This window comes from Falco punctatus (assembly GCF_963210335.1).
Source record: "Falco punctatus genome assembly, chromosome: 3".
Classification (NCBI taxonomy): Eukaryota; Metazoa; Chordata; class Aves; order Falconiformes; family Falconidae; genus Falco; species Falco punctatus.
This window is the reverse complement of record NC_137582.1, coordinates 29,349,923-29,367,384: the sequence shown is the minus strand read 5'-3', so window position 1 is coordinate 29,367,384 and position 17,462 is coordinate 29,349,923. Positions and strand designations below refer to the sequence as shown.

Below are 17,462 nucleotides of genomic sequence, written 5' to 3'. Positions count from 1 at the left end.
CTTTTCTATTTCTCATGGAGTCAAATGCTTCAAAATATCACTTTTTATTTTTTCTCCTCACTAGGTCCTTATGAAAGGTGAACTTTTCTTTGATTGCCAAATAGGTTTTGTTGGTTGCCAAGCTATATGCCTTAAAGGAATAATGGGAATTAAAGATTTTGAAGACAACGTGAGTAGGAGTGATGAAGTGAGTATACTGAAATGTCAGTTGACTTGCTGATTAAACAGTGCTGGTATGCTTTACTAAAATATTTGATTGCAAGAATTGGAAAGGCTGCTGTTCCTATGGTGATTTAAATTTTTTGAGTATGTCACGGGAATATAAAACTCAATGTCCATTCCTTACAGTTAGAAAGACAAATATCTAAGAGTTAGAAGCTGCAAAACCCAAGTTTTTTTGACAGCTCCACTACCCGCTATTGTTATGTATGTCTGCATACTTTGATCTTGTGTAACAAATCAAAACAGTTGAAAACGTTTGAAAATGCTTAAATCCACTGAAGAGTGGAAGGGAAGTAAAGGGAACACTGTATGCTAAAGATAATAGAAGTGTGGCTCAAATATTGAATTAGTGGTTTTTACCTCATTTTTCAGTAAGGTTGATGAGAGCAGTATCAAATGAAAGAGTAAAACAATATTAATTTCTATATTTTACATAAAAGCAAAGCTTCAATTATTTAAGACAAAAATCATGTATCCATGTGAACTACTCTTAAAATGTTTAATGAAGTTGTGCATGAAATTCTAAATTCCATAGTGAGGATTTTTGTTTTGACTATAGATAGAATAGTGTCCTAAAGTACTGGAGAACAGCAACTGTTATCCATGTTTAAGTTAAAACAAATCATGCAGCCAACAACAAACCTGTTAACTTCATGTTAGTGTTCTGTGAAGTCTTAGAAAGTATTTTAAGGAGAAAAGAATATGGAAGAAAATACGAAGTGACTATATTAATGTCAAATATCTCCTTTGGAAAATGATCATATACTGGACTATCATAAGTATGATGGGACAGGTTCTTATACTTCCCTTGTGAGAGCAGCATGGCTTGGCATCAATCTTAAGCATTTGTATACAAATATATGCAGCACAGAAAACAAAAAAGAATAATTAGATATCCTTACACAGCTGTAGAATATGACATTGTTGGGATTATAGAGGTGTGGTGCGGATGCGTACTACATGACTGGTGTGTTGCAGTGGATAGCCATAGGCTTTTCCAGAAAGATAGGCTGGGGAGGCAAGGATGAGCCAACTGTAAAAGATGTTCTGCTAGCGTTGTTAGATACAAGGGAGATATGCTGTGGATGGCAGCCTTGTCTGCAACAACTATGAGATTGTGAGTTATAAAATCATGGGAGAGGTGATTTTTGGATTGAGGTGGGTGGGTGAGTGAAGGAGTTGCCTGTAAGCTAGTACATAAGGAGCAGCTGGGTTTTTGCTCTTGATTTTTCTGCACCCTCTAGGGTATGATTTTCAGAAAATCTCTGCTTTTGTGAGAATGGTGGTGATGTTGATACCATCTCACCTGTTTTCTTTCTGAACTGCTATAGTTGGGACTGTGCCTTTCCTAAAGCTTCCAGCTTTGTTCTATGTGATGGAGAATAGATGGCTGAAAACAGTTGACCTTGTATGAATGACTTTTTTTGAAGAAAAACTCTTGATGTTAAAGTTGTGTTGATTTCAGTAGGATAGGGGGTCTGTCATATGGAGAAGGCATGTAAATATCCAGATTAATGAGGAAGAGTGATAAGGTAGCTGACAGGTCATACATTGAAGGAACTGTTTATCATGAAAAGGACAGATAAAACACCTGAAAGGCATTGGTCCGTCTGAAAAGTGGAGTATGTAATGACAAAATCGTGTGTAGTTATGAGAGTGAGGCAGAATTCAGAGTAACAATGATCTGAGGTTTTTTTCTGTTAAAATTAAACTAGTATGTTCTGTATCATGGGCTGTATAATATTCACTAGCTCAGGCCATTTTGAGTTTGAAAATGGGGGGGGGAGTGGACATGAGCTTCAATGTTGTTTGAATGAAGTTATTTCAATTATCTTCATTCATAATTAAGTAAGTTCTTGAGGGCTGCTACTGTGTCATTAGTGTGTTATGATAGAATGGAAAGCACTCTGTTGACTTTAATGCATTTTTCTCCCCTGCCTTATTACTATTCTCTGCTACCTCATGAAGGAGGCCTACTTCTTTAACTGTGGAGAAAATTTGAGCGCAAAAGGGATGACATACCTTACCAACTCACTATTTGATTACAGAAGTCCAGAAAATAATAGTATACGTGCGGAATTTATATTGGATGCAGCTCATCATAAGGTCAGAGAATTACATTTTTCTTAGAAAAAAATTTTCTAATGCCTTCTAATGAACTTCTAACAAATATTAAGATCTGTGTACTGTTAGAGGGCTGATTTTCATTACTGTGCCATGTTTAATCGAATCTTACTTTGCAGATGGCCAAAAAAAGGTAAACCTGTTCGTGTTTTTTAAAAAAAAGTAATAAAAACACATCCAAAAGAAACCTCAAACCTCCCCTCCTGTTCCAAAAGCTGATTTTAATGCCTTAGTTTCCAAAAGCATTAACTACAGGACATCTGCAGAGAAAAACAGATACGAGAGAATTCTAGCAAAAGGTCAAGCTTTACCAGCACATACTTCTTTAAAGCCAAGCAGTAAGTAGTTCGTAGTCTTCAAACTAAGAAGTGCTCTCTTTGAAACCAAATCTTGGGGAATGTTAATTTTACTGCCTGTGTGCTGTATTTGTCTACTTAAAGGAAGTCTTGCTAATTCTGCCTTTAGTAGAGGCAATCTTTCAGTCACTGATAGTCTCTGTTGTTCTAAATTGTGCAGTAAAGTTTACAACAACAGAGACTATCAGTGACTGAAAGATATTCCCTGATTGTCTGCAATTATGAAGTACTGGATACGATGACCAAGGTGGTCCTTTCCAGGTGTGTTCATAGGTGGAGTTCTGTGCTATTGTACAGGTAAGCCATTTGCCATTTTGAATACATCTCTTTTCTTTTAAATTTAAATTTTACTATTTTCACCTTTTCAGTTACTGATGAAGTGTGACCCTGAAGAAACCCATAAAAAAATGGAATTGATTAGTGAAATCACAAGTACTTATAGATGTTCAAAAGTTTTCTGTAGTATGTTTTAGTTTTAAGCTTTACTCTTTCCTTGGTCTCTTTTCGCTGCTTTTATGATTTGCCTATTTTTTGGCAAGAGGGGAAGCAAACTTGCTGTTTAATAATGGATCATATTATGTATAAATGTCAATGATGGCTTGAAGTCTTAATAAGTTTCCTATTCCTTCCTTAAATAAAAATGCAAGAATGAATGAGCTTCCCTTTTCAGTGTATTTAATTAGGCAGATCTGTTGACTGCAAGAGGTAAAGTGAAGAATATTTACTCCATTAAAGGTACTAATTAACTAGATGTTATTGATGAATTGGTCAGCATGTCCACTGGAATTATGGATGTGCCTTTGTGTGGCCTCAAATAGAAGTTACATTACCTATCGGAAAGGTGAATTCTTTGGGATAACCTCTGTCCTTTGTTTTGATAAGCCTTTCCGTGTGTTGATGCACAAATCCAAACATAAATATATCTCCCTCATACCAACCTATCAGTTGGTAATCTCAAGATTCTTTCCTTATACAACGTTTTCTTTTGTTTGCTTTGCTTTGTTGGTAGGAGATGTACACAGAGGTAGCTGGAATGCAGAGGTTTGGGGCTTTCTACATGGATTACTTGTACACAATGGAAAGCACCAGTAGCAAAGGTACCTCTCTTCATTGTTTACCCTGTTAAATAATAGAAACAAAGACTTTTCATGCCCAGCTGGTCCTTAGCCAACTGTCCCCTAACTTACCTTAGATTGACCATCAGATTCATCGTTAAAATGGTTTCATCTTCATTGATGTGTTTGAGGTTAGCTGTTGATTGTTGTTGTTCTTCCCTTTTTTTTTTCTCTCTATAAGTAATCACAATGGTATCTTTTGTAGTCAGTTGCTAAACTGAAAATAATTTTCTTGTAGCAGTGGTAAAGTTCTTAAATTATGATGTCTTTTTTTGTTTAAAGTTGTCATTATTGACTTTGAAAAAAATTAGAAAATAAGACTTGAGAAATCCTGGTATGAAGTCAATCATATACCTCTTGCAGAAGATGAAAAGGACACTCATTTTCTCCTATGAAGAAAAATGCAAGGATGAGTGATAGTGCAGATAATTAATCTTTAAATATACATATCTGAACAACTTTTTGAGCAAATATTAGCCTAAACCATGCAGACATACATGTTGGCTAATTCTAATTAATTTTTCAGATTCCTATCAATACTTTTCTAAACCTGAGACAATACAGTTGACTCAGTGCAGTAAGTGTATCTATTTTAAGTGTTACAAACCAGGACAAAGGAGTTAATGTATCAGCAAGCAACATGTATATGTTTTTATACATATATTCTTACCATGAATTGTGATGTGATTTTCCCCCACCCTTGGGAAGATTGTCATCCATAGCTGCTGCTCTGCAGTTTTATTGCCTAATAATGCTTTCTTCCCCATCTGTGCGTGTATCATCATTAACACTATTCCAGTGGAGATCTGTTTGGAACTTCTTGCTATTTTGTGACTAAATGTTTATCTGTCCTTGTTACCTAGTCCAACTCATCTGGGTTTTTTTTTAATGTTTTTGCTGTTATGTAAGAGAAGTCTCAACTCCTAATGTTTTTGTTTTTTGGACTTGTTGGACATTAAGTATAAAGGAAGCCAGAAATAAAAGCTTCCAGTTTGGTTAGAGGATGGATCATGCAAAGTTTATGAAAAGAAATAAATGATGCTGTTGCCTTTGATAAAAGGGATACACTAGGTAATTTACTCTTCCCTGGCTTTGAGGCTTCCCTCTGTACCATGAGTGTCATGTGAAGCTGGGAAAATGTACATTAATTCAAGCTTCTGCTGCAGCCTGCTTCTGGTTTTAATCAAGAAATAACTGTTCAATTGTGTGCAAAGCTTTTGTGTAGAAAAGTTGAAGACCTAGGGTAAGCCTTACCTCCTTTTTGAATTTTAGTACAGAAATTTGAATATGCTCAGATGATTTGATCGTGAGGAAAAATGGATTTTGTGGAGTATTTTGTCTTGTTCCTATGCACAAGGAGCATAATGGCATATCTTTTTCTGACTGTAATGCTTTTTCAGAAGTTGCTGAAGTTGGTAACACTTTCCCCCCTCAAAGCCAGGTTACTGGCGTTTTCTGACTGCCTTATCCTCTGCCCGGCTTCTCTTCTGTTTCTTTCACTTTGCTTTCTCAGGGCCTTGGCTTTTATTTTCTGCATCAGTCACCAGGAAATCACATCAGAAAATGTAGCTTGGCTTCCTATCAATCCTTCCTGTGTGGTTCAATTTCATTATTACTCCTCTAATTTCAGCTACCTGTCTACATACAAGAATGACTAGATTGATTAATTTTTTCATTAATAGTTTAAATGCTTGGTAAAGCTCTAGAATAAAGAACTTAAAACCTGAACTTTTAATTATTTTTTTTCTTCAGAACAGCAAATGGGACGACATCTGCTAGTTATTTTCTAGCTTATTTATTTGTATTGTGAGTCAAATATGTAATTATTAAACAGAACATGAACAAATAGGTGTAAATTATTTCTTTAAAATGAAGGTATAAATACCTCAAGATTTTGAAAACTATACAAATCTTGCTACATTTTTAATACATGGTGCTTATATGAAAGCATTTATGTATAAGTTTACATTTTACTATTTCTTGTTTTGACATTAACTATGATTTTAGTTACAATCAGTGCACACCACCTTTGCCTAAAAAACCTAACTCAGATTAAGTTATAGGAGGCACTTACTGTGATTTTAAGATTTTTATCTGTCAAGGCAATTTTGGTTTGACACATTCTTTGCACCTTTAACCTTTCCTGAAGCATAGGATTACTGATTAAACCACAAGTGCCTCCTGGATAACATTAACCTCAAGAGTGTTTCATCTGTCACTTATAGAAGTGCATTAATCACTTCTAGTATTTTGAATGAAAACAAGATAGATAGTCATGTACAGTAGTCTTATTCTGAAATTCTGTCTGTCCTTCCCTTCTGATTTTTAATTTTTAATTTTCTATTTTGTGTGGTATATTTCAGTACAAAACAGTAATTTCCCTGAAACACTGTGTGGTCTGTCAGTTCCCCGATCACTGATTTGCATGACCTGCAGACCTAATGCAGCGTGCTTTTGAAGTTGTTGTACTTAAAATGTGTACCTATTTATTTTGGTGGCAAGTTCATTAGGCAGCACTCTCGTGTTAAGATTTTTTTTTTTCCAGTTAGAGTTAGACATAGAGTTCATGGAGACTTGAATACTCTGTGACCAGAAATTATTTTCCTTTATGCTTCTGTGAAGTTTCAAAAGTAACCTGTCATCATCTACTTCTGTAGAATCAATAGGTTTTCTATCACATTCTCTTTGCGCTTAGTCAGAATTAAATGGAACTATTCTAGAAAGTTTTTTGTATAAATTCTGTCACTTCAGTATATTGTTCATACACATAAAATACATACAAATGGGTCTTCCCCCTCCTTCACCTTTTTGAAAGAGTAGGCTGTTATTACTTCTAAAGGCTTTTGGCCTGGATATTTTTTGTTTTTTACACTGCTTGATAGTGTTCATATAAACTGAATACTGTGTAGAATAGGAAGGACAAAAATGGATGCTAACTGTGTATTAAATAAAGCATACTATGACAGCAGGCTGTATGCTGTTGGTTTTGGGGTTTTTTTTTAATATCTTTTTCAGGATTTATTAGAAAGAGTTCTAACTTCACTTCCATTTGAAGATTTGAATAGGTTTTATAAAGTGATATCTTTCTGTCCTTTTTTCATTTGCTTTTACTTTTTCTTCTCAGAAAAGGTAAGCAAAACACAAAGGGAAGCAGAGGCTGTAGATGTTCTTACAATCAGCTGTTGTTGGGCTTTTAGGGACAAAGTTAATTCCTCTGCTGAGTGTATAGGCCTGTAGAAGTCTATAGATTGTTAGGCCAGCTCTGTGTCAAGTTTGGCATAGTCTGGGTTTATTCAAGGACCTTTCTCCTCACCAGTGCTTAGAACCAATCCAGAACCTTCTATAGAGTATGATTTAAACATGAGGGAAACCCCCTATCCTTTCTTTTCAACCAAGCCCCCTTCCTCCATTAAAAATACTGTTTGAATGAGTATAGTAAAGGAGGGAGGGAAAAGCGAATGTTCCCCTGAAGGGTAAAACCTCTCAGGCACCAGAAATAAAACATGCTTTCTTTCAGTTGCCTTTAAAGTAAGGTTTGCCTTGAAGTTGTGAAGCATACCATCCCAGGCTGCTTAACCACAAAGCCTCAGCTACTCAGAAGTTGACAGATCCTACATCTCTTTGACAAAATGTCTGCAGGTCAACTGTCCACAGCAGCTGCAGCTCCCGCTGCCCAGTATTGACAAGCTCAGCTTTTCTTGCCATTTATGTTAGTATGGACAGATTGTGTCAGTGAAGGAAGATGCTATAAAGAGAATTCTAAAACATGTTAAAATACGTTAAACCAGTCACTGCATATTTATTTGTTGAAGTTGCATTGGTATATTTTCTGTTTATTTATAAGCCTGATCACAGCATTTGAAACAAAAGTAACTGATAAAAAAATTTTTTTATGTCCAATTGTTTGGTATAATTTGTTGTCATTTATGAAACTTCTTGTAGTTTCTGGAAATCAGCAAGACCTTTCTTCAGTAAAGAGTGAAGAATTTGGAAATGTTCAGGAGATGTCTACAAAAAATCTTATTGTGGGCCCACTCAATCTTCGATTGGATAGCAGTGCGGTACACCGGATAATGAAAATGATAGTTTGTGCTCTGGAACATGAATATGAGCCATACAGCAGAACTAATCCAGGTTTGTTCCTGTTGTATATATACAAATATACAGAATTAAACCAGACAAAATTCAGTTCCTTTGAATGTGCAACTTCCAAATACTTAAACTCCAGATCTGTCAGGGGATTTTGAATCCTAAGGACAAAATTAAAAATAAACATAAAATTAACATAAAATTAATAAAATCCCTATCAGTGTTGGATATACCTCTGAGGTAATTTCTGACACTTGGGAGGCTATTTGTTTCAATTACAAGCCTCTTGCTCACTAAGGAGTGCTTATTCCCTTGACAGCTCTAGCTTGCTTTGTTTTCTAAGACTACAAAATTATTCCTGTTGGTATGTATTTATTAGTTTGAAATAATAGTTGTACAGGATAAAAATTCAGGGAAACTAGCTATGGTAAACAGGAATGAGTTTCTGAGAGTGCACTGTACAGGTTTCAAAGTAAGAAAGGTGTAGTTATGATTGCATTTAGCCTTAGGTAGAACCAGTGTGGAATAAAAATATTAATTATTTTGAAACTAACTTTCAATTTTTTGCTAGTCCCTAACTATTTCTGAAACAGCAGCTGTGGGAGATTGTTTATGTATTCTAATCAAATATATGTAATCTTGATTGATTTTAGATATTATGGATGGAAACAGAACTATGCCAAGCTCGGAGGAAGTAGTATCATTGGAGGAATACATTCCCACTCGACTTACAACATTCACTGTTCTTAAATGTACAATTATAATCCCTGTGGCAGAATTCAATTTGCTAGACCACTTGATGCCCGTAATCATGGGTGAGAAGGTATGTATGCATTGTTTCTTGATTTGGTTAGGGTTTTTTTTGAGGTGCGGTGACACAATGACATTAAATTATCTTGATAGTGTAATAGATGACACTCCCCTGGTCAGCAGATATCTAACTTGTGCTGTATTTTCTTATAGAATGTGCTTATTTGCAGCACGTTTATGTGATTTGAGATCATATGTGTATGTGCAAGAGTGTGGAAAATGAAAGTCTTAGTTTATGGTGTTTCTTACAGTGTGCTTGTATAGCCATTTTCATTGGTGAAGTGAAATACACTAACATACATAATACCTGGATCACTAGTCTCAAGGCTGCAACATATGTAAAATCTCAAGTATGTGCCATTTATTCAGTGAGTGTACTTCAGGAGTGTGTGTATCGTTTTCTTAAATTTAGGCTGCTTTTCAGTTAAGCTGCCTGGAGTGGCTGAACTGGTGACAAATCTGTTGTCTCTTGATGTGTTACGATACATTCAGAAGCTTCTAATATTGGAAAATAGGACATTGCCAGGTGCCTAATGGGAAGCATTATTTCCTTTCATCCCAGAATATCTCAGTGGACTGTAGTGCTTTTCACCTTATGGGCATGAGCAGATGGTATTTTTATAATGGAAGAATAGCCCCATATTTATTGTATATTTGGGGCAAACAAGTTGAATTCAAATGAACTTTTTGGTAGTGTGGTAGGTTTTTTTGTTTGTGGGTTGTTGTTTTTTTACTTGACGTTTCAATTTGTTTCCTGAGTGAAGCCAAGCCTATTAAAAGTAATAATAATTTTGAATTTTAGATTGAAAGTTTATATACATCAACTTACTGTCATATTTTGATACAAGTTTAAATAATTTTTTAGGTTCATAGTGTAATTTGGATTGGAAGAGATCCCTGGAGATGATCTCTAGTAGTCCAGCATCTTGCTCAAAGCAAGCCCAAGTAGAGCAGGTTGCTCTGGGACTTGTCCAGTGAAGTGCTGGATTCCCTCCAAGGACAGATAATTCCATAAAAAGCTTGCACATAGGCGTGCTTGGAATTGCCTGCATTTCAGCTTGTGTCCTTTGCCACGCGTCCCTTCACAGTATGCCTTTGCCAAGAGTCTGGCTCCCTCTTCTGTGTACCCTCCCAGCAGGCAGCTGTAGATAGATAGCAGTAGGATCTCCCTTTGGCCTTCGGCAGGCTGAATGACTCCAGTTGTCTCAGTCTTTCCTGAGAGAAGACAGCTCATGTGCTCCAACCCCCTAACCACTTTGCTAGCCCTCCAGCAAACTCATTGTGGTATGTCCAGAATCTTGTCTGTCTTGTACTAGATAGAGTACTTATTTTTCATCATACCCATTAAAAGTATAGTTGGATGTGTAAATTTTTGGGGTTTTGGTGTTGGTTTTTTTTTTTGGTGTGGGTCTTTTGTTCTGTTTTGTTTTTTTTTTTTTAGTGACATCATCTTCTGTCGAGATGTCTGGTATGACTGAATATGTAATAATATACGACAGTGTAAAGGTTAGGTCAGCACGAGTTTAGTATGGTGATAGTGCTTTGGAGTGATAAAAATGTAAACACATATTTTAGAGAACAAAATATTTTCACTTGATATATTCTTGTAGTGGGTTGACCTTGGCCAGTTGCCAGATACTCACCCAGCTGCTCTTTCACTCCCCCTCCTCATCAGGATAATGGTGGTGGTGCTGGTGGGGGGGGGAGTAGGATGGGTCAAGATGATAACGAGGGGGAGATCACTTAGCAATTACCACTATGAGCAAAACAGACTGGACTTCAGGACAATTTATTTAATATATTGTTAATTAAAATAGATTTAGATAGTGAGCAGCAAAAACAGGAATCAAAATAACACCTTTCCCCCGCCCCCTCTTTTTCCCAGGCTCAACTTCATTCACTCCTTCATTCCCTGGTTATTTCTACCTCCCACCCTGCAACTCAGAGGGATGGAGAATGGGGGGTTGCGGTCAGTCCATGACAGTTGATCTCTGCCACTCCCTCTTTGTCACCGTTTCCCTTGCTCCAGTGTGAGTCCTTTCCACAGACTGCCGTCCTTGAGGAAAAATCTGCTCCAGTGCGGGCTGTCCACAAGGCTGCAGTGTCCTTCAGGGCATATCCATCTGCTCCAGTGTGGGATGCTCCACGGGCTGCAGTGTGAATGTCTGCTTAGGTGTGGTCATCTCCAAGGGCTGCAGGGGAATCTCTGCTCTGGTGTCTGGAGCCCCACCTTCTTCTCTGACCCTGCTGTTTGTATTGCTGTTTCTTACTCCCTGTCACCTGAGTCCTTCAGCCTGTGTAGCATTTTTGCCCTTTCTTAAGCCTGTTTCCATAGAAGTGTGACTGGCTTGGCCGAGGGACTCAGCTGTGTCCTGTGATGAGGCTGCTGTAGCACTGGCTGGAACCAACTGTGTTGGGGATGGGACAGCCTCAGTCTCCCATCACAGAGGCCACCCCTGCTTGCCAGTACCTGGACATGGGTGCTCAAGGCAATTCTGGATAAAAAGTTTTATACGTGAACTTTAACCTTGAAGAAATTATTCTGAAAACATTTGAGGATTCGTACTACAATGACCATAAGACCATGGTATCTGGAGACAGCTTATTACATGTAGATTTGCTTGTATGTGTGTGGAGGTAAAAATATGTAGATACAGTAGCTAATACATCTGTAGTGTAATAATTGCATGTCTTTTCCAACTCTCTCCTAGAACTTAAGTGGACTGTTAAATGCTGCAAGCTTCCAGCCCCTGCGGCCTTTACCTTCCATCCGAATTTTGGTGGATAAGGTTAACCTGGAGTACTCAATGCCAATGTACGCCGAGCAACTGGTGCATGTGGTCAGCAACCTCAGCCAGCCATCTGACAACCTGCTTCATTACTGTTACTCACACTGCTATCTGAAGGTAAAAGAAGGCTTGAGATCTGTTTCTTACTGCAGTGTGCTGAGGAAAAGTGAATATGCCTAGGTAATCCCAAGTGTTAGCAGGTTTCTTGGGAAAAAGTTTTCAGCTTATCTGAAAGGACACAGAGTAAATAGAGTTCACAGGATGCTGTTGTTTGGGATTGGTGCTTCTGACCTGTAATATGAGCAGACAACTTCACATGAGGAAACTACGCAGACTGAAGCCTCAAGGTCTTTGTGGCAAGATTGAGTTAAAATAATTTGGAAAGAAACCTTTCCCCTCTTAGGATAACACTCACAGAATATGTAGGTTGCAGTGAATTACAGTTAGAAAATTGATAGGATATTATGAGATAAAAGCATCACTTCTAGTGGTATTGATAGAGCAAAGCCATGATAGTGAGGGTGTGCGATAGGAAACTGTTGCCAAATATTTTCATTGTTTTTATTATAAGAGGAAAACCTCTGAATGTTCTCTGTTAAAGACCCGTTACGTGAAAGGAGTTCTTATTGTGAGGTTGGGGGAATTTTAAAAAGCTACTGAAAAATTACTTTGAGATTATTCAATTGCCATCTGCTGAGATTTTAGTAGAATGAAAAAGTGAAATTTCAAGAGGAGTTTTAAAATAGGCCTTCCAACCTTTTAGGATGGGCTTCGGCTGTTTGAAACCTTTTGGGTGCTGCTAAAATGTGAATATTTGCTACTGGTACTGTTAATTTTGCTAAATTTTCCAGTTATCCATTTGCTTCCATGCTGTTATCTCAATAGAGGTTTAAACCACAAAATTCTTACTATCTGTGTAAAAAAAATCTGTCCCAGAGTTGCATGGCAAGCTTTCAGTTTTCTGGATGACATGTTTACTTTCTTTCACGTTTGAAGTGATTGGGGTGGCAATATTGCAAGTCATCTGTATGTTCTTCAGTTTGAGGGATTTTTTTTCTCTTCAAAAAGTTTTTAGCAGCTGTTTGATCAATGTTTTGAAAATGTGGAATTTTGAGTCTTAAACGTGGAATTTTGATACTTAAAAGGTGTATTGGCTTGCTCTAATATAGGCTGCAGTGTCCTGTTATGTAAATGGTGATACAGCATGTTAAAAAAATTGACTCTGCAACCATTTGTTTTCCATTGAACAGGGGAAAAATTATAAAGAATAGTTGTGATGAACCTTTCTTTAGATGTTTGTATTAAGAAAAAAGCTTTGAAGGCAAGCTTATAATTTCCTAAAACACCACTTTCTTTTTTTATTAGGCCAGTGTTATTATAATTACAAAAAGTGATTTTATTTTTTTTATGAAAGGCAATGTGTAGTCTGCAAATTTAAAGGACATAGAATAATGTATTATAGTTGATAAATTATAATTCAGCACTTTTTTTTTAAATTCATCAGAGCATAGTTAACACTTATTTTTGAACGAGGGAAATTTTTTTATATTTATTCCTATTGGGACATTATTTTAGATAGATTTTTCTAGTTATATTTGTGTTTTGGAGAAAAAGAATTATTTGAAAATAATATACTTTTTAATATTTATTGAGTATATTTAAAAATGTGTATATTTTGTTATAAAAGTAACTTGGAAGCGATCTAATTAAGTGATAGTATACCCTTTGACCAACTTAATTTGTTTCAGATATTTGGTTTTCAAGCAGCACTGACTTCTTTGGACAATAAAGGATTGTACTGCATGCCTGTTTCAGTTATCCCCTCATTCAGTACTGCTGTTTATGGCAAGCAGATCAAGTTTCCTAAATATTGGTGAGCATTAATTACATTAATTAGTACCTTAATGTACTCAACTGCTTTTACATTTCTAATGAATGATTTCAAAATGTCAAGCGTCATATATATCCCTAAACTTCTGTGTCTCTTCTGTCATATTCTACTCTTAAGTCTGTTCTCATGAATAGATTTCTTTGTAAGGATGGTTGTTATTAAACATTTCGGACCCTTGTTTGGTTGAGAGAGCAGGCTATGCAAGCCCTGTAGTAAATGGCTTTCTTCTAGACCTTGTAGAATTCTGTGAACCGATTTCCATTCTTCCTTGAGTGAATAGAAAATCTGAAGTTACATACTGATGGCGAGCTTGTTGTATTTAACTGAACAGTTAGCTCCTTCTGTTTTAAATGTAACCAAATAAAAAACAACAAATGGGGGGGAAAAAAAAGAAAAGCAAAACACCCCAACTCCACAAAAAGGTAGTCTCTGCTAGCCACTTTTCTTTTTTCCCTGTTACTCATTACAGTAGGAGGTGTTTTTAATGTTGTGACCAGGTATTAAGCTATTTATAGTTGTTCAGATTCAGATTTTAAATGCAAACGCTTTTGTTCTGAAAACAATTTTGTACTTTATTATAAAATGAGCTCTACAAATTTTATTTTTAGTAACTTCAATGCCGTGTAAATTCAGTATTTAAACTTATCTCTACAGTTGAAACTTGTAAAGTAAATATCAGTGTGTAATTTATTAATAAATTGTATTTATAAAAACGATTTTCAAGAAAATGGGTTTTGGCAATACTTTGGGCAGGACATTAATTTTCCTTATTTGAGCAGTAGCTGTCTGCAATACTACTGTATGACTAAATCCATGTGAAGAATCTCGGATAAAATGACAAGATAACAGGAAAACAGGTTAATGTGTTAAAATACTTTGACTTCAAACATGGTGTTGTATAGCTAATTTGTAAAATTCATTTGCTTGTGAAAGTTTAATGGTTTATAGATAAAAAAGACTACATCTAGGATTGTTCTTAGTGCTACATACAGAACATGCTAGTGTGTTTTTTCTCACAAGCTGTGATACCATGTGAAGTGTAAGAGGTTTTTAACATAAATAGCACACCACCAGGTGGTAGCAGCCTAATTGACTTTCTCGTATTTTCCATCAATAGTTCAGAAAAGTACCTACCACTTCAAATGAATTGCTGTTCTGCTGCAGCATTTTGCAAAAAAATAATAAATGTTACCATGATAACACATAATCACCACTAATCAGTGTACTTCAGTACTCTGGTAGGATTGACAGCCTTTCCTGACATGACCTCACATTTGACACTAAGATCTTGTTAGTGATTCTTGTTAGCAAACTCTAGAATTAGTGTTTAATGGTAATCTTAAATCTATTTACTAGCATTATAAAATGCCATGTTAGTATTGCACAATAAAATAAAATTTAGAGATGAAAAATAGTTAAAAATCTGTCTGGGAAATTCATGGTTTTCAAGCAGTAGTGCTTTCTCATGAGTGCACTGGTACTCTTCTGTGTACGCTTGTGCTTGCTGTGCTCATTCTCTTGCTTGCTTATGCTTGGTCTCTCATGCCTTTTCAGAAGCGCTGTTGCATGCTTGCCATCATGCTTTAGCTCATGTGTGCGTGGTCTTGCGCTCACATTCTGTCTCTCGTGTACTGTGCTTCTCTCTGATGCTTTCAGTTTTGCTCACTTTCTCTCCTTTCTCTTTTTTGAAAATACATTGTATTATGATACCTGCGCAGCTGGAAAATAGAGTATGGTAGAAAAATAAAATGAGAAGTAGTTTTGGGGAGTGGAGGCAGGGGAATGGTCTTGCCTTAAAATAGCAAGTCATCTATCAGCATTTGTTAATAGATCTTGTAAGGACAACAGTTATTGTGGTCTAGTATATTACACAATACTTTTAATACTTTTCTCCCTTATTTCTGTGATATGGTATCTTTCTAAAGCTTATTTATTTATTAACAGTGTGAAATAATTATATAAAACTAACTTATTCCAACAATTTATCTAAACTAAGCAACACCAATTTGCGGGTAATAAAGTAGAAAAACAAATGAGTACAGCAGCAGCCTGGTTAAATGAAGTGTAGTTTGAAGTGAATAAAACTCCAGATGAAACGCATCAAATAGCACTTGAACTAAATCGAAATCAGCATGAGGACTGAGGGCTTCATTGAAGTCATGCAGTGAGTGAGAATTAGTCTGGTAGGATAACCTGGTAATGTCATTAAACTTAATTTCAGTCTTCCCCCCCCCCTCAAATTATACCACCTGCTTTATTTGGATTTTTAGATTTCGCATTCCATGGTTTCTTAAAGTACACACATCTGATGTTACATGTGTTCTTCTGTTTCTTCACAGAAAATATATACTACAGACCATACCATTTAAAAACAAAGACATTTTATGAACTGTTATGGAATCCCTCAGGTAGTATGTTTTGAGTTAGCAGTGAAAATCTCAACTTTATTTCTGACATAAATCAGTAGAATAGCTTTCTTTTCTAGTTTCAATATAATAATCTCAAAATGTATATGATGTATAAAATACTGCAGTAATTATTTAAACTATTTTTTAAAACTAGCTGATAAAACTTGGTAGCATGTTCTAACAGATAAAATTTCAGCAATATCAGCCCAGTAAATAACCATAAATGTTACAAAAGTGTTGTTTTGTTTCCCTACTAGATTGATGTCTGTTTTAATTTCAGTTAATACACTTTCTTCTCAAAAGAAATATGTTCAAGCTCACTAGTTAACTTAGTCTTGGACATCTTTTAAATTGTATAGCTAATCTATTTTTATATGAAAGTAAAAACATCTGGTCTTCTGTTTTTGTCAAGCATAACAAGATGCAAAATACAATGTTAATGTCAATATTTTACAACTGCTTTACATAGTGTTGCATGCCAGATTGTAAAGCAGCGTTCAAAGCTTTCAGGAGGATGTCTAAAAACAACTGAGAATTAGCAGAATATGGTTAAAAGCCCAGAATGAATGACAAGAATGTTTATTGCTAAACAGAAATCTTGAGAGGAATTAGCTGATTTTTTTTTTCCGTTTTTTTTTCTTTTTGGCTACAATATCTGTGGCAACAGATGAGGTAATCTAGTGTAAGACACTTCAGTGTTAACAACCATCTATCACTTATAAAATATCACTTTATTGTACTTCTGAAGAATATTAAAGTAACTTTAAAAAGATAAATACTGAATAGCTTTCCTTTATTTTTCTGGTATATGGATTGATAGTGAAGGGTGTCATCTACATATTTTGAGCTAGATATTCATCCAGTTATGTGTTTTATTTTATTGCTTTTCTTCGTTTCTTGACCAGTGTTCTTTAAATTCCCTTCCTTTGACAAGTGTTCCAGTCTCTCATTTTTCTTTATCAGATCTGTCGGAAGGTTCTCCCTGTCTCCACCTGTGACAGCTTTTGAGACTCTAAACACTGCTGGAATAAGGCTATAAATGAGGATGACATGAGCTATCCCTGCATCCTTTCTGTTAAGCTTCTTGGTCCAGTAGTCTGCTTTCAAGGAGTCTGTTTCCTTGATAATGAGTCTCCTCTTTCTCATTTTGAAACCAGAACGATAGCTGCTGGTTTGCTGTCTGCAAGGAAGCACCAGTATGGCCTTGACTGGTAGCTGGTTGTGTTAAATTTGAGGGTGTGAATGAACCTTTTATGAATGAGTTGAGGACCTGCTGGGTAAGTTAGTATATAGGCTTTCATGGCCTGTACTTTAATTATTGAAAGTACAGAGAAGTTAATAGATTGTTCTTGAGTTGTTGTTCTGTCAGAACAAAAATCTGGAATAGAAACTTGCAAGTAGATGTAGATAGTTACTGGTAAATAAACCAACAAAAAAATCTTTGAGACTAAATGGTTACAATTTTTGCAAAGGTTCTTACTTTTGAGCTTTTCTCTGCAGGTACCGTGTTGGGCAATAAATTTCAGCTTAAACATAGGCAATGCGCAAATCTTAGTCAAGCAGTTTAAGGAAGAATTCTTGACAAAATTATATTTGATTTGTGTTGGCACGGTGTCTCCTTCCTTCAGTGTTTTTGTTGAAGAGCTAATCATTATTGA

The 17,462-nt window shown here is 35.9% G+C and overlaps 1 protein-coding gene across 12 annotated transcripts in view; it reads left to right on the top strand.

Annotated features, from left to right (window-relative positions):
- Positions 1-17,462, top strand: part of VPS13B (vacuolar protein sorting 13 homolog B) — a 477,951-nt gene that overhangs the window by 73,501 nt on the left and 386,988 nt on the right. For 7 of the 12 annotated variants that reach the window (XR_013926946.1, XR_013926947.1, XM_080380100.1 and 4 more), the window contains exons 10-16: positions 65-187; positions 2,191-2,328; positions 3,712-3,799; positions 7,760-7,951; positions 8,560-8,729; positions 11,428-11,622; positions 13,254-13,378. Coding sequence is in view for 10 of the 12 variants with exons in the window: in XM_080380100.1 (XP_080236226.1) it covers positions 65-187; positions 2,191-2,328; positions 3,712-3,799; positions 7,760-7,951; positions 8,560-8,729; positions 11,428-11,622; positions 13,254-13,378 (1,031 nt within the window). In the remaining 2 variants the exon portion in view is untranslated. Of the gene's footprint in view, positions 1-64; positions 188-2,190; positions 2,329-2,350; positions 3,000-3,711; positions 3,800-7,759; positions 7,952-8,559; positions 8,730-11,427; positions 11,623-13,253; positions 13,379-15,735; positions 15,805-17,462 lie in introns of those variants that run through there. The other 5 variants (XM_080380097.1, XM_080380102.1, XM_080380103.1 and 2 more) reach the window with 5 other exon arrangements.